This window comes from Aptenodytes patagonicus, chromosome 2, assembly GCF_965638725.1.
Source record: "Aptenodytes patagonicus chromosome 2, bAptPat1.pri.cur, whole genome shotgun sequence".
Classification (NCBI taxonomy): Eukaryota; Metazoa; Chordata; class Aves; order Sphenisciformes; family Spheniscidae; genus Aptenodytes; species Aptenodytes patagonicus.
In genome coordinates this window covers 117,062,294-117,089,302 of record NC_134950.1, presented here as the reverse complement: position 1 = coordinate 117,089,302, position 27,009 = coordinate 117,062,294, and the positions used below count along the sequence as shown (strand labels likewise).

General features: G+C 44.2%; 1 protein-coding gene across 2 annotated transcripts in view; it reads right to left on the bottom strand.

Annotated features, from left to right (window-relative positions):
- The window catches only part of BMPER (BMP binding endothelial regulator), a 154,295-nt gene extending 128,332 nt beyond the window's left edge, over positions 1-25,963 (bottom strand). Inside the window, exons 1-3 of one of the 2 annotated variants that reach the window (XM_076330850.1) lie at positions 25,849-25,963; positions 24,887-24,972; positions 1,244-1,343 (exon numbers count right to left, since the gene is read on the bottom strand). In XM_076330850.1, the coding sequence (XP_076186965.1) occupies positions 1,244-1,343; positions 24,887-24,972; positions 25,849-25,963 (301 nt within the window). Of the gene's footprint in view, positions 1-1,243; positions 1,344-24,886; positions 24,973-25,848 lie in introns of those variants that run through there. The other variant, XM_076330852.1, reaches the window with a different exon arrangement.
- Between the last annotated feature and the right edge of the window lie 1,046 nt (positions 25,964-27,009).

Genomic DNA, 27,009 nt, shown 5'->3' with positions numbered 1-27,009 from the left:
TTACATTTAATTTATGTAAAACTTGTAACTACAAATTCTTACTGTTTCAGTAATGTTTTAATTGTTTTTCCTAGTTCATTTCCTTTTAAGTGTCAGACTTTTAGACAAATCCTCGAATTGGGGCTTGCCAAACCTATTCCAAAGTCACACCACAGAAGCAAATCATGAGCACAGCAGCTAACCTGCTAACCAGCAGCTAACCTCTGCAACCATCCAGGAAAAACACATATCCATCATATGTCTCCTCCATCTGAATTTAAGTGTAATCTGCTTTCCTGTATTTGTATTTCCTCTGGGAAGGCAATAAACGCTTGCATTTCCCAACAATTTATCCTACCCTATCTCCCTCCCAAAGCCACTCTATCACCACTGGGGAATTAAACAACAGAGAAAAAATAAAGAAAAGTAAAGCTGTCTGAATCCGACATTCTCCACCTCATTGACTGCATCAGCAGTCCCTCAGCAAAATCAGTGTTTTAGAGCATATTGCTTAGTGCATTGATATGGAAAAAGACTAGTTTTCAACTTCATCTACTTGCACACTTTTCATGTGGATAAGCATGGTAGTTACATGCCATGCATGCTCACACAATTCATTTATTAATTTTTTATATTTCCTAATTAGCTCATTCTGAAGAGCTTGGAAGATACGCTGTTAGTCAATAAAAAAAATGTACAATGTTCAGACTGTTGCCCATTTTGGCTTTAATAAAAATGCCCACGATATTATTATTTGAATCAGGAAATATTTAGTAAAATGAATAGAATTTGGTTGGTTTGTTTCTAGCATAGGAAGAAATAAAAAGTCATGGATAATTACTCTGCTTTTTATTACTCAGAAGCATTATTCCTATTCTGTTCAACTACACAAATATTTTAAGGAATTCCTATTGACCGGTGGCTACTAGCAGATTGATTTTGACCTAAAATATTTGTGATAGATAAAGTTAGAACAGGAGGTATCTCTCAAAAGACTGACAACATACCAATGAAGTACAATAAAGATGTATTTCTAAAGGATTGTTGTTGTGCAAGAACTAATAATTACAGGACGAATACGTGAATTTATGCACCTCCACCAGCTTTGGAAACATTGATTTTAATTGTGGTTACTGCCCTTTTCAAGCCTCTGGTGATGGCCAAGTCCCAGCTGAGAAGCTCCCAACTTTGTCCTATGTCTGGCAATATAAACGTGAACTGGTAACATTTTAAAAGGAGGAAAACAACAGGAAGGGAACCGCACCTTTGCAACGCTCACAGCAAGCTCCTCTCTGCTTAATTACGAGAGCACAGTCCTTGGAGAGCATCGGACACTTCTCTCTCTTGCATGTCACTTCCTTATTCTGGGAAGAAAAAAAAAAAAAAAGACAAAAGCTATTGCAAGCAAACCAAATCCACCGCTCAGTTCCTTGCAACTCAGAAAATAAAACGCAAGGCTAGCAATTTGCTCTTTCACTTCAGGAGAGGTCCATGTGATTCAAAACACCTTTCTCCCCTTGAAGGAACGCAGTGGAAGACAGTCTCTGAATTATCCAGGAACTCAAGTAAATGGTGTTTAAACTCCACTTAGACAGTAATTCATAACCGCTACCCATCATAGTACAGAAAACGTGCCCCACTGAAGAAATCCACTTTACTTAAATGAACAACTAGCTACATGATGCGCTTGTTAAAATATCCTCGGGGTCTTGAGGTTCTGTGCCATGAATTGCACAGCTCAGAAGTGGTTTCTCACAGTGACAAAAGGACAGATAGCTGAGGAAGAGGTGGCAACCTCAGAGAAAACCAAACTCTGCCACTGCTGAAAGTCATTTTTAGCTGGCAGTATTACCTAGCTACCCAGAGGGTCTTCAAAAGAGCCTACTATATACTATACTAGAAAAGAGACTCCTGTAATTCATCTTTCTCCCCAAAACGCTAAAAATCGATAAAACAACACAAGCAGGCAGAATCACTGTACATTATAGTGTCATCTTTCTATGGCAAAAGTGACGGCCAAGGCCAAAGAGCACATTGACCGCATTAAGGAATGTCAATAGAGAATGTGCGACAGTGGGCAGGAGAAATATTCCATTTATAGCCAGGCTTGCCCCTGTGGCGTCAACACTTCTGGTTATCCCTGCCTTTAACCAAGGGCAGAAAACAAATACTTTGGGGGTTTCTTCCAGTAAAATTTTGCTACTTGAAATTCCTGACTGAAAGTAGCCCTCTGAAGTGACCTCCACCTATAGTAGCTCAGTTCATTAAGTGACACAGGTGGCCATTTACTAGATACAAGCACCCACCTCACCCAATCTTATGACTTAACTAGAGACCAAAAAAATCAAAGGGCTAGAAAAATGTAAATCATAAAACTAAAGGAAAAGAAACTGTGCTTTCCAGTCTTTTTCTTTTGCTCCCTGTGGCCTTATTCAAGGTGCCTGTGAAGGATAACACACAGCTTTTATTACACTCCAGCTCTTTGTCTAAAATCAGAGGTTTATTTTCTTCAAAGTCACTGCCTGATCTGATGGGAGCTATAAAGGCACTTCAGTCTTATCAGTGTTTAAATAAGGACTCACTCTCGCCAAGCCCGTGGGAAATCAGCAAATGAGAATCAGGCCCTAAAGCGCAGCTGCAGCGACACAAACGACTACTGTAAAAAGCCAGGTCACTGCTATGTGCTGGCTGCTCTGCATCACTCCAGCATTGGAGAGCAACCATAAACGCAATTTAACTGGCGAGTTAAGCTGAATTTATGTCAGGTCTGTAGCTCTGGACTGGCACAAAGCAGCCACAGCACAGCAGTGCAACTGGCTCAACAGCTCCTTTTTAGAGCGAAGGGTGAAATCTTGATTCCCTTTACATTAACGTAGTGCCCCCTGACTTTGCCTCCATAAAGCCTGTTGAAGGGCAGTACAATCAAGTTTACCAAATCGACTACACACCGTCTGTATTTTAAAGGGTTCTGCTAAGATCTGATTCTCTTTAATGAGAGTTTGCTCAAGGAAAGATGTAATAAGCCTAGCAGCCTCGTTACCTTTATCTGTGGGAAAATCTTCTGCATGGTGAAAGCGGGTTTGAAGGAAGGGAAAAATCCAGTTTCGAGTATGCTCCTTTGGAGAACAAGATTTACCCAGCTGCAGCATGCATCGTGGACCTCTGCGAGATGCACGGTGCCCTTCTGGGCCAACCTAGCTGGGTAGGACCCACATCAGGGGCCCAGCAGGCAGCTACCCATCGGACTCCCTCTTCAAAGGGAGAAATCATTATTGCGAATGGCAGGGAGAGGGACAAGACGTAGAACACAGCTCCGTATTTCTTTTTGTTCCCTGATGCCCAGGAGACTCCTGGGGCAAACGTCTCATGCAGCCCAGCTTCCCAGACAGCTTCTTGCCCTCTCCCCTGAGCACTGGCTGCCTCCCTCTGCCCTCAGGTACATCCCGACATGGTTGCTTCTTGTTGGCGATACAAAATGTTCCCAAGGATGACCCCGACACATGTATTTCAGACAGGAGCTACTCGCTAGTTACTGTTCCTAACTAGAAGTCTCCTGTTTGGCCCAGATCACTTCAGTCAGAAATCTTCTCTGCCAATGAAAAGTTTGGTACCATTGAGCCAACCCCGGGGAGCAGCCAAATTTGGATCTTACTCTTCTTCCCTTATCACCAGCAGCGCTGGTGGCTCAACCCCAAACTCAGGACCTGCATTACCGGTGCGGATGGAAGTAACTGGAAAGAGAAAGCAAAACTGAGCTGGGCTGTACAGCCTAGTGACTGGGAGGTTTCCTGGGAGGGAAGGTGATTCTGGAGTTCATGTCCCGGTGCCAAGGGCTGTTTTACATTAAGCAGCTGTTCCACGTAAAGTACATTAGTGGCCCATAGTGCAGTGATGGGAACTGAAGTGTCCTCCGCCCCTTGGAGGGTGTCTTAAACAGTAGGCTGCAGATTCCTATTTCCTTTCTTCAGCCTAGTAGACCTTGAACTACTTTCTGCTCAGTGGCCCAGCTTCAGCAGAAGAGGAGCTTGTTCCTCATGCTCCCAAAAGCCACCGGTCCTGACAGTGAGGATGCTTGTGCGGAAAGCAGGAGGAGAATCTTTGAATTGCCTCTGGAGGTGAAGGGCACCAAACCTGGATCACTGTCTCAAAGGTGTGTTGCTACAGCATGGTGCTAAAAGGTGGGCAGGAGGTGCCACACTCATCCCACACACACACTTTTTTTTTTTTCCTTTTTTTTCTTTTTTTAAAGAAAAGAGCAAGATCAGCTCTATCCCTTGGAGGAGAAGCTTCAGCCTCCTTCCTGCAGAGATAGGTCTGTGTATCCCAGATAAATAAAGACAATCTTTGCCACCACAAGAAGGGTGGCTAAGCCCTAAGCGAGGTGGGATTTGCAAAGCTGATATTCCTCCTCTCAAGCTGGTATTACAGGCAAGCCCTGCACAGCTCCGAAACTGGCTGTTTCAGATGCCACCCCGACGTGCCTAACTCCCTGACATCAGGGCTGGGCTGCCCTTCCAGGGTGCAAGGTACAGCACCGCTCAGGGCTGCAGCTCCCATGGCTCATTTTGGGGCTTTTTGCTGAACAAGCATACAACAGAGCCACAATTGCAACATACTGCCCCAACGTAGTCTTCACAGCAAAATCCCTGTTGTAGTACACAGAGATGAGCGTAGCTCCGGGGAAGCGCAGCCAAGTGCCTCTTGCTTCTTCTAGGACTGGATTTAACCCTGACATTCCTTCCGAAAATCCTGTTGTTTTATCTCAGTGCTGCATCTTGTGGATAACTAGGCCAGCAGATGTGGAGGAAAGGGTTAATGTACCATGCAGAACAATCATAGGACAGCAACAGATAAAACAGGGCTGGTAAATCATTGTTTAGTCTATTGCAGTCAGGCATTATCCAGTGCAGATCTCCTAGGCCCACTGGGTGTAAAAGTACAAAGATAAAACAAAGAGCAACTGTCACCAGGAGGGTTTTTTGTCCTTCACACTGTCGTCCAAAACACTGCTCTTTGTGTGTACTGTCCATCTCCTTGTTTCGATTTTGCTGCCTCCTTCCCTCCCATTTCACAAGGGCAAAGCAGAGGGCGAGAGCAAATGGACTTTAGAAACAAATCCTTTCCTTCCAAATACGTTCCCTCCTACCCCCGGTAATCATAACATTTCATTACTTGTCCCAACCATGCATTTAAAAAGTTGCTAAGTAGCTGCATGCAGGAGAGCTGTATTACCAAACCTCCATCTGTGTTGTCAACAGCGTCTCTGGAGTTGTTGAAAGCTCTCAGATACTTTGATTTTTGCTGTTCTTAAGAGAAAACTTCTTCGACAGCAACGTTCAGAAGCCAACAGTTATGGGAGGGTAGGGGATTTTTTTTTCCTTTTGTTTAAAGGACATGCACTCTGGCACCAAGAAGTGCAGAAGAGACACATGGCTCATAAATACATAAACTGTTTGCTAAATCAGAAACCTGGGAGTCAGTCAAAATCCATAATAGGATCCCAAGATTCATAATAAATAACTTTTAATTATAGTCCTGCACAATAGTTATTTTAAACAGATGGTTTATAGATTCACATCTGGGATATTTTTTTTTTTTTTAATTTAGTGCTCAGGCACACATACAGAAAGGGAGAGAACCTCAGCTAGGGTTTTTATTAGTGTTGGAAAAATACGTATTTTTTTAAAAGAGGTCAGGCTGATCCAGAACAATGCTGCCACAGCTGACGCAACTCCCCAGTCAGCACTCGGCTCGGCAAAGGGTTCGCACTGGAATCCCAGGCTCCTTCAGAAAGGAAAATGTAGGGAAGTGCCGAAGGATCACCCCAGACTCCTCTCCTGCGCTCACCAAGCCCGACTGCTGGAGAACTCACTTTTTAATGTGTTTGGGGAAAGATCAGAAAGTTTTGTTGGGTGCTCGCGTTTCTCCCCTCTCCCACACTTTGCCAGTGGGAACCAAGGGTCTCTTCTTTAACTTGGCATGCAAAGGTGATGTTAAATTCCCATACAGGAGAGATATACTAACCAGACCTAATACCAGTGTTACTGCTTCATGTTACCTTTACTACAACGTTCTCTCAACGCAATTTGTTCACCTTCCACATACACCTCGTATTTTTACCTTCCATCAAAGAACTCTGCACAAAATAGCCTATTCTGGTGACAAAATATATCAAACTAATGGCCTTAAACTCATGTGGTACAGTTAAATAAAATTCCAACATGAAAAGAAAAAGAAAAAAAAACACTAAAAAGAAATCTGAATATTTGGCAGAGGTCTTGGAGGGGACGTGTGCCAAACCACAGCTTGGAAGCCGCAGCCAACTTTCTACAGGGTTCCCCACTGGGCTCCTGCCGGCTCACAGCAGCCACCAGAAGGATGGCTCTTTTCAACCTGGATTTGGCTTGGAAGAGGGGTGGGAAAAAAAAAAAAAAAAAAAAAAAATCAGGAGTCCACTTCGTTTCTTCAGGGCTGTACCAAGGAGCACCTCCATCAGCGGTACCCTGAGCCCACTGTCGTGCTGTCACAGCTGGCTGCTGAAGACCTTGCAGATGTGGGTTCTCAGGGGGCTAGGTTTCCACTGTGAGAGACTGTTTTTTTCTTTTTTTCTTTTTTTTTTTCCTTTTTATGTATTGAAAATGCCTTTTAGGAGGCTCACACTGCATTTCTGATATCCTGAGGTTATTAGCTATTTATATTGAATAGGAAAAATGTTGCTTAAAATTTCATTTAACCATAAAAGGATGTGGAGAGAAAAATAAGAAAAGCAACAGGGACAGATTAGGTAGAAATATGAACTACCATTAATGGCTAATCCTGAAAACATTCATTTTTTACCATTATTCATCACAGCCCCACTAGTAAGTCTGATAGGACTCCTCACCAAGTCGGTCAGAGTGCCCTTAAATTTCTGCCAGGAGAAGCCTGTGGGATCATCCACCAAAACAACAACAATTTTCAAACAATGGCAAAAGTTACCCCCAGGGAATTTGGGATGCAGCTTTCAAACGTACATATATGACCTTGGGAAAAGAAAAGGCCATTTAAAATTAACGAAGCAAGCGCACTCAAGTCACTTAGGCAACATCTCTACCGCAAGGCGTAGGGCAGGCTCAAACACAAGTCAGAGCACGCCGCATGCCACGACGTGCACGTACTCCGGCCACGCTGCTGGCTCTCTGCCAGATGTTGCACATGGCCAGAGCATCCTCTCAAGTGTGCACAGAGCCACGCTCAGTCCACGCAGGCCTCAGGAGCAAAGGTTCGGGCCAGCGCCGGCCACAGGCTCTGTCCCTCGGCAAAGCTTGGGAGCACCAGGCTCCCAAGCGTGTGCCTGCACCTATGCTTACGTGCAGACAACCGCAATGCTGGGCCAACTTGAATTCGAGAACAGGCTCAGACACGTGTGTAACTCATGGTCTAGACAAATCCTGAGGCGCTTTCTGAAAATAGTACCCTTGCTCCTTTGGCACTCCTGCCTGGAACTCGCCGTCTCGGGTCCAATTTACAAACTTCCCTTTAATTGGTGGAGTTGATGCAAGCAAGCAATCCTTGCTAATACTGTGGGACTGCTCTCTTCCATGAGCACTTCTCTGCCTGAGCAAGAGCCACACACTTTGGCTTCAGGGAGGAGACACCACTACCCAAGGAGAGATGTCCACAGACATTTCGAACCGCTGTCAAGGGAGATGAGAAAAAAGGTCTCATTTCCCTTGTTCCCCCCTCCAATTATCTGTTGAGGTTTTTTCCTTGCAAAAACAAATTTTGTGGGTACAATAACAAAAATTGTTTAGCACACTAGGTGTGTTTTTAAATTCAAGGTGGAAAAAATATTTCCCTATGAAACAATGTGTGTTCTCTGCAAAATTACAGTTCTCTCTGCTTACCCACATAAACCTACAAACACCAAGGCATATGCTTCATCCCACAGAGAGAAAAGTCCTGTTATTTTAAGCGTGTCTTCAATTTCAATGGGACAACTCACAGGACTGAAGCCAAACATATGCTTCAGTACTTTCAGCATTAGGTCCTTGTCCATGGCACAACATGACCGTGCTTTCAGCATGAATTGCATTAGATGCAAATGATGGTATTTCGTCAGGAACAAAATACGCCAGTTCAGTTCACCGAGTCTCTTTTTCCTTTTTTGAGCAGAGCGCACGGTAGCCTCCCGATTTATCCCCTCATCCCTGTAATCTCTTTAGTTTATCTGGCCTCTCTGAGGGCAAGCAGGGAGGAGGCTGCAGCTCTCCCTGCTGTGGTGCTCAGCCAGCATCAACCACCCCCTTCATAATTCGAGCTCTCCCCACTCCCTAGGAAAGATGATTAAAACAAAGGCCCTGCTGAAAGATGACACCGAATTTCACTGCAAATGGGTATTCCCCACCGCTGTGAGGAAGGCATGAGTATATGCAAGTCATTCAGGACACATCACTCACAACCCCTTATAGACTGAGAAGATTTATTTTTTTTTTTCACTGCGTTTAACGATGTTCACCAGCATGAGGAAAGTGACCTCGGTGGCCTGCTGCAATCCCGACACTCCCTGACAGCAGCCTGCTGCACTACTACGTGGTGAAAAGAAAGCGCTTTCTTCCTCTTACATTTGTTTGCGTTAATGCAACTGCTGAGGCTGCAGCTGGGATCAGGGTCCCATTACATCAGACATCGCATAAGCACATTGTAGGACTCCATCCCTGCTCCAGTGAGCTTATCGACAAAGACACAGCCAGACGAAATGACCATAACTGCAGATTAAGTCAGCGAGAAAACCAGAGCAAGATCCAGACCGCTTAGCTCTCAATCTCCCTGCCTCCACCTCAACCTCTAAGTGCCATTTCAGACGAGAGTTCTTCAGCTGTAAAGTTAAAGGCAAAACTCTTTACCTGTCAACAGAATAGCATGATGGTTTTTTAGCAATAAGAGACACGGTCTTCAGAGGTTCCCAGCAGTTCGTAACATAGTCTGAAAAACTACCTATAGTAACCCAGGAACCAGGTTTCAGGGAAGGGGTACGCACTGGGGTTCTTGTGGGAGACCACACCTTTGCATTTCATGAGATGCATGCATTTAACATTCACAGCTTTTTCCGTGAATTTTAAATGTGTTTTTAAACAAACAAAAAACAAATTAATGGTTTTTCTACTTTGTCAATAAAGAATTCGTCTTAATTATCAGTCACCTAAATCTGATGCCAATACCTGAGAAAACAGTAGTCACAGGCCATACCTGTCGATCTGAAGCTCAGGGTACAAACCTGCTGGAAAAGGTTACAGCTCACTGACCCAACACTATGAGCTTACGATCTACCCCTTGCTGGATGTTCCCAGTCACTCAGATCAGCCAGCAAAACTTTTCGGATGATCACTGCCTAACTCATTTTGAGCAAAATGAGCGATCTTGAAAGCGTGGTCCAGCCTAACCTGGTTTACCCTGACTGAAGCCGATGGGTCAGAATTCATTCTCCCAGGGAAGGGACAGGCGGCTGAGGGCCATAAAACCTTCCACTACCTTACCTTGATCCAGAAGACACCCACACACAGCTGGAGTCAGCAGATATGGAACAGCATCGCTGCCCTGGGTGTACTAGCTCCCGGAGCATGCTGCTCTGCTGACCCCCCTTAAGTGCCATAGGATGGCTTGGAGAAGAAGGAGTTTGCTCATACCATCCCCGAGCCAAACTGGTCTGAAAACACTTTAAATAAATCCTAGCCCAAAAAGTTGTTGAAGATGGCACTGATGAATTATCAAGCTGATTTCATAGAGAGTAAAGCAGATTGTGCCAAAGGTTTAAAATAAATGATTAAATCATTTGAATTCAACAAATTTTAGATCAAGCCACGGTGTCATGTTCTGTCCCATCTAAAAGATTAATTCAGTCCCATCAAAAGTGTCCTAACAATACTCTACTTTTGTTTCTTAACTACTGCCATCCTAGTCCTACCGCCTGTGTGCAGCTTATTTTCCAGCAGACATTGCCAATGAGAGAAAAACAAAACCATAAATACCATAAAAAAAAAAAAGTACATCAAAATCTGAGTCCATCAGTTCAGAATTCCTGGTTTTGGATGTGGTAACTATATCTTCTATTACAGACTGAATACTCACCGATAGTAATTTTTCTTCCACTGATGTGAATTAAAACTTCATTTGACGTCTATTTAAAAGAGATGCATAGACTGTTTTTTTATAAATATCATTTCATCACATTTTGATGGGCTAAATCTACAAATATATTATCCAAACAATAGTTACCTGTCACTGCATCTTTATTGCCTTCTCTGTCTGAAGTCTGCTTACTCGACCCTTACACTAAAGATTTAGGCAGTGGCAAATACTCCAGTTTTGGGCTTTAGCCTGTTCTAAAAAACTTTGAACAAAGCAGCCCTTGAGGCTGCGTACTTCTTAAAGAGTTTAAAAAGCCCAATGGGCCTCCTAACTTACTCTGCAACAAGTCATATCCCATGAAGAAACTCACTTCTGTGCAACACAAAAACAGGTCTAGATTAAAGAAAAGGGAAGAAAAAAAAGCAAGATCCCCTGCTGCTCTGTCTGGCCAGAATCATGTCTTTTACTGCCCATATCCTCTAAAGAAACGATGCTCTCATGATATATTACCCTAATACATCACCAAGTGACAGTTTTCTCATGATACTGTATCCTCAAAGATGTGATGCATGCCAGAAGCAGCAACAGGAGATCTCGGCTGGGGGAGGGAAGGGGGAGGGGTTTTTATTTTCTTCCAAATTTTTAATCTACAAGTTGTTTTCTAATGTTATTTTGTCAGGAAAATCCCTGTCAATCCCAACTTCATAATCCTGAGGACTCCTAGAAGTTTCGCAGTAGTAGCACAGCTTTTAAACTGGAAAGCACAAAAAAAAAAAAAAAAACCCTTCACTTACTTGAAGCAAGTTTTGAAATAGGACCAAAACGCTTGAGGAACAACAACCAAATAAAAATAGTAGCCCAAAAGAAAGCAACAAGAGTCTGTTTTCTATTATAAAATTATTTAGGCGAGAGGCCTCCAGACACTGCTGTTTTAATGAACTTGCAAGTAAACTAAGCGCTGACCCCGCATTTGTTTTCTTACATGATCTTGCCTGGGCTGCACAGTGGTATTAGAAAAAAAGAGGAGGTTATTCACAGCGGTCTGCAGAGAGAAGGGGCAGCCCCCAGCTTGTCAGTCTGTATAGAGAAGAGCGGGAAGAAACAAGGACCAAGAGCATTTCAGCCAGGACTCCTTGAAGGGGGCAAGAGCTTTCGGGGTCTTTTAATGCTGCCTTCAACTCACAGGGGCTTACTCCTTTTTGCTGCAACTGCTCCGCACTAGTAACGTCTCAGAGGGGCAGCTGGAAATCCTAACTCACGGACAGCTCGCGGCAGCAGTCATCCTCAAGCAGGCTTCATCCGGTTGGTGCCAGAGAGAGAAGGCTCAAGGCCACAGGAGAATTTAGTCAGAAAAACTTACGCCACAATGATGTGTTATTTGACACATCTCATTTCTGTTTCTACTTCATATCTACTCAAACTTCTGACGGAGGTAAAGTTTCCATCAGATGCAAAGAGGGAAGGCGGAATAAGCTTCCCTTTGTTGTGATCAACCGCATTGACAAATTAAGTTTAGATTTTGACTTTCAAAACTTCAGCCAACGCTGTAGCTACTAGGAGAAAAAGCGTATTTTTGACTTGTGAACTAAGCAAAAGCGATATGGAAGTCATTGAGAGGAAACTAAAAGCCAAAGCTGTCAAAGTCACTTTCACAGTCCTTGAGCTGACTTCGACCATATTTTGTGGCCTGGCCCTCGCTGCTTTTGGGTGAGATGTAGCAGCCCTCATTCACAGCAGTGATCACTTAGCCACATGACAATACCATTGCAGTCAATGAAACCACCCACACGAGTTCAGAGGTTTGAGGCGAGCTCTTCAGCGCAGACACATGCACAATGCCCTATGTACTGGGTAGACCCAGTTAATTAAACAGTTATTTTTAAATGTTGCTCTGGAAAGAAGTTTGCTGTCCAAAATAAGAAACTAATATTGCACAACCACTTTCTGCTTGAAAAATCCAGTGGTTAAAACGTTTTTGCATAATCGTAGCCCTGCAGGGACAGTTCTCGCTTCTGAAAAGCAAATTCCCTTCTTTCTGTTTTGCACATGTACAAACAAACAGATTCTGGTATGTCCAAAGCTTGCGAATCTCAACTATAATAATACATTGAATAGAAGCCATACAAGCAGACTTTTCCTCAGCCTGTGTTCCCTTCACTCCTTCCTTTCCCCTGCCCCACTTGCACTGCTGGAAGTAAAAAAAATACCTGTTTCTGACAAGTAAATGGAGCTGACATTAGAGTGAAACTGTAAGGTGAATGGGGTATGTGCAAGCCATTTGTCATCTTGACAAAGTGATTTTCGGTCACCAGTGGGACACTTTAAAGACATCTGAACAGTTGGCCTTGACCACCAGCATTTCTTACGGCTTATAAAGGGACCCATGGGACCGAGAACAAAACCTGCTTTTGGAAGTGACTCCTGCAGTGGTACCTCTTGATAGATGTAAAGGCAGTGTGATGTATCAGGTGCCATTAAGATCTTTGCTAGCAGGTTATATTTACATAAGTATGGAGCGCAGATAGCATCTTGTTAACCCAATTAATGAGACTCAAATGTCAGGAAGGGCATTATGCCTGGCTGGAAGTCCACAGCGCTCGCAAGGCAGCCAGAGATGATTTCATTGTGTGAGACAGCACTGTGCTCTTTGAAGAGCAAGAACTCAGGCAGCAACGCTACTAACCGGGCAGCCAGGGGAAGCCACAGGGGAGTCAGAAAGATGGTCTGAAATCCAAAGGTTTCACACCTTTAGCATAAGAAGGGCTCCTTATGATGAGAGACTCAAGTGCCGTGTAAAAATGGGAACCTGGGGCTGAACCAAAGAAAACGAAGAAGTATCTACCCGAGGTCTGAGAAACTTTCTTTTTTATGAACTGTACCTTCCTCTGCAATAAGAGAAGGCTCTCATTGCCAAGTCACAGCCCGATCTGGGTTGGAAGAGGAACAACGTTTCACCCAGCCTGTCCACGCGGCTGCATTTTGCACGGGCAATTGAAAAGCACTTCTCTAGCCTAGAGAAGAGAAGGATGAGATCACTAATTTCTGCATCAATGACTCTTGATGTACTTTACAATAAACTGCTTTTCTCCCACAGCCTCCAACTACTAAGCTGTATGCATAAGAGGAGATGCTCCTGTCACTCAGGTCAGAGCAGTGAACCCTGAAGGGCACAGAATGAGGTACTTGGCCCCAAAATAGAGAGAGAGGTTTAGGGTACAAACTTGTACTCAGCAACTCCTGCCACCTCTCTGCTCGGCATGTCAGCTGTAAGAAATCCCTGTTCCGAGTTGTCTTCTCAATGGAGGAGACAAGATGGTTATAGCATGGGCTGCTTGAGCCAACAGCCCAACCTAAGCACTATCCAGTGGGTTAACCTAAATCCTTTGATGGTAACAGTACCTTATGGCCACAGTCACAAGTTGTCCACAAATACACAAATACATGGTAGTAATATTGTCTCCAGAAGATGCTTAAAATGCTTTTAGACCTCTGGTTCCAGAGTCATACGTAGCTTTCCTGGAGCCACTTCACATCCATGTTCTCTCAACTAAAGCTCTGTCTCACCAGTAGTTTTTGTGCTGTCTTGTATGTAAGAGGTAATGCCCAGCGAACACGCTGGAGCTGCCTACCCATCTCTCCAGATGGATGCCTTCCAGTGAACCCCCCTTTTGTTGTAGGTGATTTGCTTTCTTTTTCCCTTTTTGGCTCCCACCTTTGTATGTTTCCATATGTGGACTGGTTTAATTATGCCAGGAAACCTGATGACATCAAAGATACTCACTTTATACTAAAATGATTACATATAGTTTTACGCACCGAATACGTACCCTTCTTGTAACAACAAGTACATAAACCCACTCCAATTTCTTGCTACCATGGCCTAGAGTTCTAGATATTTTTTAAATTTCCACTACAGATGGATTTTTGGGTCAAATCGGTTTTGCTTGAGGATTGGAAACCTTGCCAAGTTAAATCAGACATGTACAAACATTTTTCCAGAAGCTATACAAATTGCACTCTTCTAGTTCCTCCGTGTTTTCATGTTAAACAAGCTCTGGTTCAGTATGAGTGCATTACGCTGCATCCTAAATATCCACATCAGCAAGTTTCTCCAGAAATGCTTAATGTGTTTAAACCATAGACAAACTACGCCTCAAGCATACTTCTGTTAAAAAGGTTTCTTACACTACCGCACCATCAACATTTTAATGTATAATGATTTTAATCGTCCAGCATTTTTTATCCAATGCTTTTACAAACAACCCATCCACCAACCCTTGGTTTACAGACTAGAAAGCTTGCATGCTTTGCATTCTGCCTGCCAACATAATTTTATTCATTTATTTTAATCAAAAGCATTTCCCAGATTGAATCACCAATCCACCTAACCAAGTCAACTGTATTTGGGTGGGGGGAGTGAAGTGCTAAACATGAAAACGATCAGCTGTGCACTGCCATATACAGAAAAAAATATTCTCTGTCACAAGCAAACGATCAACAGTCTCCCTCTAGTAGGAGAGCCAGCTGCTCTTATCAGTATATTGGGTCCCACAGGCAATCCTTCAGCTAATGGCCTTATCTCAAACCCAGCCACCCTGCCCAGCTCCTTCCTGCCCCAATGATTTCCAAGCGGCACAACCTGGAGGTGTTTCATTAACTGGCACAATCAGATCATAACTACTACGCAGCCTTAGAGCAGTCGTTTATCAGCTCTTCTCCCTCTCTCCCAAACTATGCCTCAACTGCACATCACCACCCAGACAGAAAAAAGGAGGAGACAACCTCAGGACAATCAAGGTCTGTTATTCTTCAGCCACTAATAAATCATAAGACAAACCAGAAAAACAGATGCAAATGTATGACTGTGTCTGGCCATCAGAATACGCTTTGATGGTTCCAAACCTTGGGGTAGATCCAATTCCCATTGAAGCCACTTAATATAATTGAATATAAAGATGTCAGGAACCGCTAAAAAACAAAACAAGAAAACAAAACCCAAAACACACAACTTTTAGCCTATGAGCTGTCAGAAATCTGATTTTCCTGGCCAGGGTTCTAGGACACATCGGTTTGCATCCCCCCGGGTGAAGAGGAGTGTGGAGCTGCTGCTTCCATGCCTCAGGCGAGATCTTTAGCCACAAAAGAAGAGGTGACCCACACCGTGTATCGTGCCATATGGAGAAAGGGGCAAACAAGGGAGCCTGGGGTTACACTGAGCACCTTAACAGCCTGGGACTGAGTGATACGTGGTTTCTGGTTTTCATCGTGAAGTGGAAATGGTAGTCTTCAACTTCTCAAGTCCAGCACAGCTCTGGACATCAAAGTCAACACAGTGCTCAGCACAGAGAAATTTAGAACTGAAATGGAAGCGTCGATGTGGTTGAGGAATTTGCACTAAATATCCGATGAGCAAGACGTTTCATTGCTGCAGGTTGGGGCACACACAAGGCGGTGTCGCTACCACGCAACTGACTGCAGATGGCCTATGTGAACTAGACCTGCTCTGGAGCAAAATGCAGTGTAACCATGTAAGCACAGCTCTAAGGCAGAGTTAAAGAAGACCTGATTCAATCTCCAACATTGAAGCTTTGCGAAAAGGTTTACTTAAAACACGAACTCAGAAAAACTGGGGCCTCAGTTTGTCAGGGAAGAATATCAGATGTTTCGCATCATTTTTCTAAATGACATTTTATCACACGTCCATCCTTTGTGCTCACAAGAACAAACAGATCTCCAACTCTAATGCTATTTAATAGCACTGCGTTTTGCCGTAGCACTTTATAGCACAAACATATAATGCTTCCCTCTCTGAAAAATCTAAGATACAATACAGAAGATGAAAACTACAGCCAGGAGGTTGATGGAAAACAAGTAAAGAGGATGCAAATCATAGATGATGCGTGAAGACGTGTTATTTTTTCAGTGTGGCAGTCCTAGTTTAACAGCCCATTTTGAACCGCTATCTAGAGCAAGTGGATTCCAGGCACAGGGGGGAAATGGAACCAAAAAAAGCAGGAAAAAAGTCTAATAAATAAATGGGAGAGACAGGGGAAAAAAAAATAATGTGAAATCCTGGTCTCAGAGAGCACACAAGGTCAGCTCCTGGGGATGACAAGAAGAGATGGGGTCCATGCTGTACTCAGACCCAGAGCTCAGCACTTGATTCAGCTGGATGCAAAACGGTGCACAGAGCTCAATCTGACAAATGGTCAGACTAGGAATTTTTTAGCTGCAGCTTAATGCATCAGATGAAGAGGCCAAGAGGCCTCAGAGGAAGTAATTACAGCAGTTATTAGGTACAATATGAGCAAGTACCGGTACGATACTCATTTTAATAGTAGTATTACAGGTAAAAGCTTTTATATAATATTGTTTTTTCTTCACAATGGCCTTTTATTTGACCATAAGCTCAATATAAAAAGGTTGCATTTTCATTTGATTTTTTGGTTGTTGCTTAATATTTTTCTTCCCTCAAAAATTTCTATTAAAACATGATGGGGAAATAAAACCAGATATTTGGTGGGGAAAAATATCTATTTTTATGTAGCAGCACAAAGCAGAACAGCAGAAGTCCTGACACCGTGAACCATTCACTTACAGGACCATAATTCTTAAAAAGACTGTTAACAACTCAATGGAAGAAACTTGAAAGCTAGTAAAAACTATATACAGGTAACTGTATACTTTTAAAATGCCATTTTGATATTGGACCAGCTCTTTAATAATGTTTTTCTTATTGGCAATAAAAAAGCGCCTTAACTTATACTGATCCATTTTGCACTTATTGTGGGTACATTCCAAAGACATTTGCAACTTGTATTACATTTTTCCATTTAGTTTATGGCATTTTCATGCCCTTCGTATTTTTCCACATATTATTTATACATTTTAAATATGTTCTTTTGTATTTGAGTTCTCTGATCCTTTAATTATGCCAAAGAGAATCACATTTCCATACTTGATGGATTGGATCTTCATCATTGTTACAGTGACATATCACCAGCTCTCTTCCAGGAGGGTTTTGCCAAGACCTATAATCAGTTCAGCATTGTGTGCATATGTACGTTTGCTCAATGCAGCTGACTCTATGCTGGAAATGTGCAAGTAGTGAACTCTTCACTATCCCATCTGGTCTGAGAACAACATGAAATAGCTTCTTCAGGCCTGCAGATTTCCAGAAAGGCTTCACCATAAGCTGTCACATATGACTGTGCACCATGTCTCCAAACTAAATGTCACGGTAAAGCATAAGCGAACTGAAGGCAGACATACCTGCGTAGGGATGCGTCACACTCTGAGGCAGCTCTGGGATGTGAAGCAAAGTGCAGAAAGTGGACTTCAAAAGGTCCACAGATGGCACAGACACAACGCCCAGCTATAGAATCCATAGTCATTCCTCAGAGGAGAAAATTAGATGAGATGTTGCACATGGGACTACTTGGCCAGGGTGGCCATATCTGTATACGGGACTAAACTGACTTGAACATCGCCTCAACACTGCTGTTGGAAACACAGAGAATCAAGCTAGAGCAACCATCTTCTGCCACAGATAGTGTGTGTTTCATTCTCAGGCCAAAGTCTTGTCTTACAGGTGTTGCATGAATTAAGAACAAGTACAACTGAACGTACCTGAATCCTCCTTCAGGAGAGCCTACCAAAAGCAATCACCTCCACAACAGGTAATTAACCAGCTCTGGGCTCTTGATTCAATTCACTTCTCACTTGCAAAACCATCTTCATTCATATATATATATATATATATCTATATATCTATACACGCACGTTGTTCTTTGGTCTCCACGACAAAGGACATATGGGACACCCAGCTGCACCAGACATGGAGTTATGACTGTTTTTTGTTTTCGGGGTTTGTTTTTGGGGTGTGGGGTGTTAGTTTTTGTCATTTAAGAGATGGCATATACATCTGTATCTTTTTTAAATTGGATAAAAACTAATAAAGCTTTCATCATGTTGGAGCATGTTTGTGTTCCAGGAATCCTTCATACATCGATCAAAACAACATTCTCTTTTGCAGTAATATGGGGGTGAAAACTACCAGTACACTACTGTATCTATCATAGGCCTTTTTGTCTCTTTGTTTGTTATTTTTGTGGGTGAAGAGAAAGCTGATTATATTATACAGTAATAAAGACCAAGAATATTTAAATTGAAAGAAGATGCAGTCTTGGTAGATTCTGTAGTTGATGTATGTAAACTATTGAAATTAAATTAAATAGAATAGGTATGAAAGAATTGTTTGATGGTTGTTTTTTTTTTTTTTAATATGCACTACTCCACTAAAAGTCATCTGGGCTGCATTATACCTTGACGCAACAACAATTGAATCCTGATGTACTAAAACACTGCCATCTTCACTGAACATGTGTCAAACACTTGCTCTCAGGCTAGCTACGCACTTTCAACTTGCGTATTGTGCCACAGAAATCAGTTACGCTATAGGTAAAGAACCCCAGCAAATCTAGTAGTTTTCTTGCTTTAGCCTACAATGAGGAGATGGGGGGTTTTTGGGGGGTGGGGGTGTGCAGGGAGGACCAAGAGTAGAGGTTATTTCTTCCATTTTTTGGTTTGCTTGCACTTAGTTTCACTACTCCGTCGGTTCAAGCTAGGTAGAACACTAGGTCTTCTAACGACTAATTTAACATAATTTTTTATGAGCACAGGTCAAATTCTACATTGCACATTTGGATTTAAAAGCGGAAATTTAAACTACAGAATGATGTTTCATGCTGAATAAAACTTATGCCAAACAAAGCTCTGATTTCTAGTTTCCTGACCTCCTGTCTCCAAACTTTTCTCAGGTTTCCAACACTTGGTTACACTTTCTGGCTCACATTTATTTCCTTCTGTTCTGGATTTGGGTGATAAAAGGTTGAGACACATGATTACCACTCCTCAGGTGCAGTTGGCAAGTTTGAGGCACAGGCATGAGGGAAGTGGGGAGGAAAAAGGTGAGGGAAATGGCACTGGTTTAGATGTGGTTTGTCAAGATCACTACTGGCTTTTATCAGCTGTTTCTTGACACAACTCACTTTGTTCTAAAGTATTTTGGAAAAATAAAAAAAATAATAAAAGACCTTTTCTCCCCACAAAGAACACACTGAAAATAAAACCCTTCATTCCCTTGAAAAAAAATGAAAAAAAGCTCTTGCAATGTGAAGGCCACCGTTAGCTGAAGTATACTTATCTATTTCCTTGCAGTACCTGGCTTCTCACCTGTCCCTTTCAGCTGGCATTTTTGGACCATTCATTTTAAAACTACATTCACCACTGGCCAACGGATAGGTTACCCTTGGATCTCTGCTTGCTGCTGGCAAGGTGTTCGGGGTCCATGCAGATGATGATAAATGAGCATGAAATGACATGGCTCTCCTCACCACCACTGGCACCAACACCTGTCATCGTTGTCACTGCTGTGCTCATCTCACCTTCAAGGAACTCAGCACTCAGAAGTTTAATTCAGGCGAAGTTAATTCTGTGAGGGTTTCACATTCTCGTCCTATAATTATGCACAGGTTCTCATTTCACCTATTTCTGATGGACTGTAGCATTTTTATGTCTTTTCCACGCGTATGTTGAAATATCTATTTCTTGAAAGCAAATGCCATAATATCAGGTGTGAGCCTACTTCTATTTTGAGTTTTAGATACCTTTCAGCCAAAAAGCTGTACCAACAAAAACTCTTGCTGCACTTGATCATTTACCGTATTTGTACCAGAGTTGAACTTGAATATTCCATGCCTATTTTATATGCTGACATCCATAGAAAAGAAATCTAACCAAAAGTTCTGCCAATATTCTCTTAATAGCATTTTCCCCCTAACATTTCAAAATCCTCAATATATATCTGCGCTACAAAAAGTCCAAAACTTTTTGTATGTACTAAGTTTTCGCTTTTATGAAGTTTTGTTTCTACTAACAGAAATTCACCCATGCCTCCACTACCCTCAGCCTAAAACTTTCACATCTGAAATACAAAGATCTGAATCTATCATACATGATATGTATGGGTTCCTCAAACTGCACAAGGTGTGCGAAATGCTCCTGTGGATTGAAATAAATTTGTTTTTCCACAGATGTGGGAGAATATTTTTAGAAGAGAATTTTTGCATTAGGTAGCGTAGTTATAATCGCTTGCGGTCTTAAAGCATTTAATAACTGGAATAAAAGAATCCATTTCTCAATGGAATTATATTGATTCAGTTTATGAATACCATCAAGATTATATATTTTTACCTATAATCATCATTGCCAATTCAGACAAGTTCTTTAAAACCCAAAATTTTTACAGTCAACTTCATAACCCACAGTTGCAGTACTTTGATTTTCAGAAACCAGCAGGACATGAGATTTTTGTACTATTGACCACTAAGTATAAAATTTGACAATCATATGTTCTCTAATTTTTTTTGGTACTGTCAAGGGCCACATCATTATCTGAAATAACAGTTTCCCTTTTTTTGACGACAGTATTTTTTCTTTAGAGAATTGGTTGACTTAGTCCTTGCTACTGCCCGTCACATCCAGCATTTCCTTTCAGTTAGTTGTGCACCTTCCTCTGATACAGAACTTGCTGCAGCTTGGAGCATTTGCCATCCTTTCATCAGAGAAGTCTTTAGCTATAAACACGGTTGCAATGGGACGCTCAGCCGTGGCACTTCACAAGTAGGCCGTCCCGCACTTTTCACGTGACCTAGCTTCAAGAAAAACAATATTCCAGTGCAACTTCTGCATATCTGTTTTAACCATTAGCTCTACATACTAAGGATGCCAGTGCTTTCTCCAGTTCCTGTGTTTAACAGCATGTAAGGTGAATGCACGAGAAAGCACGTACTTTCAGTTGCCTTCAGCCTGTTTTGCACTCTTCCAGTACCTCAAACCCTATGGAAAGCCAGGTGGCGTGCTAGCTTTCCAGAGATAGTGTATCTCCTTGGAGATGCGGAAGAACCACAGGCATTCGAAGTGGAAGTGGGCAGAAGACCAAAGCACACAGCTCTAACAGCATTTCGCAGATAGCAACAGCAAGTCATAAATTACAGTTCTCAAAACCTCCGGATCGTGAAGTCAGCTTTAATTTGCCTTTGCCCATCCATGCCTCAGAACAAGCTCAGGAGAGCAGACACACCAAAAACCTGGCATCTGTGCAGCCTGCCCGTTGTCAGAGAGACAAAAAAGAAAATGAGTGTGTTCATACTATGACTATACCACCCACATCCACTTGTAAAGTGAAAGTGCATGAAGTGAGAAGGGATGGCTTTGTAGTCAAACCATTAGACCAGGAGTTATGAGACCTGAGCTTTCATCACAGTCCTACAAGAAATTCCTTGTGGATAAACCACAATCTTTCTTTGACTTTGATGTTTTTCTCTAAAAAAAAAAAAAATAAAAAATGGCCACTTCTTGCAGTGAGCTGTAATTAATTACCGGTTCTTTGGAGATCAAATTCATCCATGTTTATTAAGTGCTTGGAGATGATTAGTTGGACAGCAATATATCATTGCTAAAGTGTTGTAGTTGTAAAAGCTCACATTGAAACTGTTGTCTTACAGATGTTAAAAATGACGATTTTTATGGGCATTATTAAGACCATAAAGTAGAGATGTATAAATTACAAATTAGGGAACTCTAGATTTTAGCCATAGTGGCTTGTTCAGCTGGTAGTTCTTGCATACAGAGCTACAGTGTACATTTACACGCACACACACTCTTAGTTTTATCCATTTCCTTATATTAAGGTCAAGCATCAGTGCTGTTCCGTGCACTCCACCACATTTCATTTCGAACAAGTAGGGAAGTCCAAAAGAGAGTTATCTCATAGTGGGTGCAGTGCCTTTTTATTAGAAAACCATTACCTATACTTCAGAAATGAGTTATTTACTATGTACTGTACACGAAATCTCCAGCACATGTCCCCCAGTCTGAATCCCTGTATCACCACGACTTCTCTTTCCACGTTACAGCAGATGCTTAAGAATGAACTCATCTAGTTTGGTAGTTAGACTTGGCTGCCTCCAGGGGACCCCCACCAGTGCCCCTTTTGTATTCAAGACTCAGGGTTCTGTGCTACCAGTAGCTCTAAAACAGGAGCTAGAGGCTTTCTTAAAGCAGCACCCCCAGAAGCCAGTGTCTGCTCTGCCTGCCTTGTTCCCGTTCATGTTGCTATCATGAAAATCAGTCCGCCCTGCCTCAGCTAATCAATGAGAAAAGACAACTTTTGGGTTTGGTCTTCCTACCAGCTCTTCTCAGTGGTGTATAAGGAATTGCATTTGTAATTGCTCTTTGCAGTCTTTGTTGCATTACTGCAACTTACCCACAACCTGTGAGTTTCCAGTTTTCACCACATTTGCTCTTAGAGTACTACCCCTTGCTTTGCCCTCCCAACTAATTTAGCCTGTTAAGAGAAAGCTGGAGACTGCTTTGCTTATGCCACCTGCCTCTTTCTCCCTTGCTAGGATGCATCCCCGTGCTCTGCAGGACACAACCTGCAAAGTCAGTTCTGTCAAACACTTGATGATTAGGTTCCAGCACTTCCGTTCTGTCCCCTCTCACTTGCGAGATGGGAAAGTCCTGGAAGGGCGTTATTTAGATATTCCTGTTCTTTCCAGAGCCATTCAGATTTCTATAACTTGTGCAGTTATTTATGGCAGCTTGCAGTCATGGAAATGTATCACCGCTAGGGGAGACCTGCCATAATCCAATCCAGTATTTCAGTTACTCGCTTTACTGGTGTTTTTAACACAAGTGCCCTCTGTCAAATTTTCTGTCCTCTCCTGGACACCAATTGCTTCCTTCCTGGAACAGCTGATTAAGCTCTCTTCTTCGTTGCTCACTTCTTATGGTATGAACATCCATCAGGTTTGCCCTTGAAGATTATGATCAGTCTTCCAGAGAAAGTTCCTCACTGAATCGCTATTAAACAATCAGTATTTCTAGTTGGATGTAAGGAAACCTGGTTCTCTCTTCCCTCCTGGTCACAAATCATCACATTGCTTCTTTCATTTCTGCTCTCCCCAGACCTCTTAAAATTGATCTTTTCCCTCGTGGCAGGCCTGAACAAAGATTTCAGCAACCGGCTGTCCATAAGTCATTGCTTTGGACGCTGCACAGCGCTAAAGTCAGTATCTCCAGGCTGGTTTCCTCCTCCTCTACCAGGTCTCCCAACTTCCAACTCAAGAAACAGATCGCATTTATCCTTTGGCAGAAATAAAACAGAGCGTATCTGGTGCAGGTAACTGTGGTAACACACTAGGCATCTGTATTCTTAATAAAACGTAGTGTCCTCCTTGCATAGAAGGGAGCCAAATGCTCTCAGTTGCCGTTTCACTAAAGTATGCCCTACAAACCACATAGATTTAGAGTTCTTACATCCAATGTCTTCTGCAGTTCTTCACTTTCATGCACTAAAAGGGTGCTCATTGATTTAGTAAAGCCAAGGTCTAGAGAGATCTATAAATACTTGTATTTTACCCTGATGCATTATTGCCCTGATGCCCAGGACTGAACTTCTGCTCCTTCACAGATAAATTGCTTCCTCGCTGGTTAACACCAGCTTCCATTAGCAAGAGTGGTGGCAGACATATTTGGGAAGGTGATCCATGATAAAACACAGCTTCGTCTCTTTTTTTGTTTTCCCTTTGATTTCTTTACTCACCACATCCCATGCTCCTCCTTCCCCCATCCCCCTCTACTCAGAAGAATCAATAACTTATGCTTTATCACTATTAGCTAAAAAGTTATCACTGAGTCTCACTTAAAATCTGTTGAACTCAGTGCAGCGATATCCATCAGCCTCGGGGTGCTCAGGATCAGGTTCCTACAGTTGCCAAAACTGCCTTCTAAAAGACAGTCTGAAACAATTCTTTAAGTCTTTTATAGACTTATAATAATGCCGGCTAACGCTAATAATATTAATGGCAATAATAGAAGAGGGAGAGAGGGTGTCTTGATATTTCAGTCCTGAAGTAGAACACATTCTGTATGTTCAGCTACTCTAACTTCCAAAATGTAAAACATAGTGCTTTCTGGTCTATACTTTTCTTTGCATTCAACAGCAAATTAAGGTTTATGGCTTTCTTTTAAATATATTGTACGAAGTTTTATTTAGAACAACTGCTTTCCAATATCTCCTAAAGCCTTGGCTTGTTCAGCTGAATTGCTCCCAAAAATGCTTAACTCCAAAGCAGAGTTACAAGGAAAGGGAATGTTGCTCCCCAAAATGTGTATCAGCTAGCGACATTTTTAACCACTGAATTCCCAGCGCAGCAGGCAGTGCCATCCTTGGAACAAAGCGCTTTAGTGAAAGCATCGCTTGTGCTTTCACTGTTGTCTTATTACAGCGTATATAGTCACGTTGCAGCCTTCACCTTGCACCCTTGTGCAGCTCCTCAGCCACTGGCGTGTGAAACTAAGCACGTGGGAGCTCGAAGCGGCAGCGTTTCCAAACCTTACCTTTCGCTCTCTTTGCTGAGCTACGCTCAAAGACTTTTGTGTGCACCCCTGACTTTGTGAAAACAATTCTCCCTCCAAATTCACGTGGTAAATGTGGTTTCACAATGTCATATTAAAGTCATGTACAGCTTTGCGCCCGAGAGTTTTAAAGTCAAAGAAATGATTGCCAGATCATGGATTGGATTACTTTCCATTAGCTCAGCTCTGAGATAACCTTGTGTTACATAAAGGCGACAGAGGGACCCAAGATTCGATTACGTGAAATGTTCCCCTCTCTGTGCAGCTACTTTTAGTACAGGCCTGAACATTCTTACTATCTGAAATCCAAACTTACCAGGCAAACACACATTATACAAGGGTTGTCTGTGATAAATGGTATCTGCAGAATTTCCCCTTCATTTTCACATTTTGCAACGGATCCTGAAATAGAAATAAAAATTTTAAAATACTGACATATTTCAATTCCCCCAGCTGGTTTTGGAAACTGTCCTCGTCACACTCACGTTTAACCCCTGCTCTATTCCTAGCCTTCGATTTTAAATCTTGCCTTAATTTGCCTGTTTTCAGCAAGCAAGGACGTTCAGCATTTCTGTAAGACTCCAAAGGGAACTGGGAAATGACTGGCCTTTTATTGCCGCACAAACCTAGACTTTCTTTGTGCCCCAGTTATAGCAAAGAAGGACGCTTTTTCTCTTCTCAGATGACGTGTGGAGAATAATGAGTACTCCATGCAAAGCAGGATACTTCTGTAACGACAGATCCAGAGCTCACTGAAATCAGCAGAAAGCTGTCCATTACACTCCGAGGACTTGGACCAGGAGCACAGCACGAGCCCTAAACCGAGCATCCTTTTAATGCATGACAGCCAATTGGCAAATAAGTCAAAATTAGCAGGCTGACTGTCAAACGGAATCAAATTAGAAATCCCTTTATGGCCCTAGCGCTGATTAGCCGGTATTGAGTCATGCTGGAATCGCTTCTCGAAATCTAATGGCTTCTCGCTTGCACTAGAAATTGATTCAGCGTTTCCCTCCGTGCCCCAGATATCAGGAAAATATAACCCTCGAGGGGAAGCGGGAAAAACGGGGGGTGGGGGGTGGGGGGGGTGGTAAAAAAGGGGGAGGGGAAGCATAGTTCCTGTGTTCACCTGCCCCAAACCACGCGGTGACACCTACAGCTGTCCGCCCTGCCCGCGCTCCTGCGAAATGCCAGGCACCCCCGCGCCCGACGGCGGCTCCCGGCGGCAGGTGGGCACCGCGCAGCCTGCGCGCCCGCGGCCGCTCCGCGCCCCCTTACCTGTGAGCAGGGAGGAGGCCAGCGCCCCGGGGAGGCAGAGGGCGCCCAGGAGGAAGGCGGCGGCGGCCGGGACGAGGCGCGGCGCCGCCGGCCAGCCCCCGCCGAGCCGGGGCATCGTCCCGGGGGTGCCGCTGCCCGCCGGCTGCGGGGCAGCGTGCGGGACGCGCCGTCGGGTGGCGGAGCCCGGCCGCCCCCGGCGCGCCCGCCCCAGCGCCGACCCCCGGCGCCGGGCAGCAGCGGGGGGGTGGGGAGCAGGACGGGAGACAGGGGCCCGCCGGGGAGTCCCACCCCACGGCGGCACCGGGGGAGGGGACTGTGGGTGCGGGGAAAGCAGCTGTCAGCGCCTGCCCCTCGGCCCCGCACCCCCTCTTTCCATCACCCCCCTCCCCTGCCCGCATCCCTTCTTATACCTTCCTCTCCCCATAGTCCCTCCTCCGGCACCCCCCGGCCCCCATGCCTCCCTCCCCCCCGGCGCACACACGCACAGACAGGCTGCCAGCCCCAGACCCCGTTTCCCTGCCGGGAGATGCCCGGCCACTCCCTCCCCCGGCCCCGCCGAGCACCGCCCGGGCCGGCCGCGGCGTCGGGGGGCTGCGCCCGCTGCCGCTCGGCGGGTGGGGCGGGGGGAAAGGGAGAGGATCGAGGAGAAGAGGAGGAAAGAAGAAGAGGAGGAGGAAAAGGTAAAAGAGGAGCAGGAGGGGAAGAAACGTGGATCCTCGGACAGGTCCGGTGCGGCGCAAACCCCGGTACCTGGGCGGAGAGCGGCGGCGCCGGCTGCCTCCGGCGGGCTCGTCCCCGACTCCGCAGCCCGGCTTGTGTCAGTGCCGTTCGTGCTTGCGGGCAGGTTTCACCGGCCGTCAGCGAGCGGGGAGAGGGAAGGAGGGAAGAGCGGGAGGCTGCCCGCGGGGAACGCCGCGGCGGGGCTCCGCTCCCCGGCTGCCCGCCCGGCCGGGGCCGCCGAGATCCCCTCCCGCCTCCCCTCCGTCCCCCGTGCTGCCCCCTCTCTCGCGGCAGCCGCGGCGCAAAGTCCCGCAGCCGGAGCCGGCCGCTTCCCGGGGCCGCTGCTCCCCGAAGGGGCTTTCTCCGGCCCTCCCCGCCCAGCCCCGGGGCTGCCTCTCCCCACCGGGGCAGCCCGGGGCTCGGCGGGGTTTGGGCTCACCC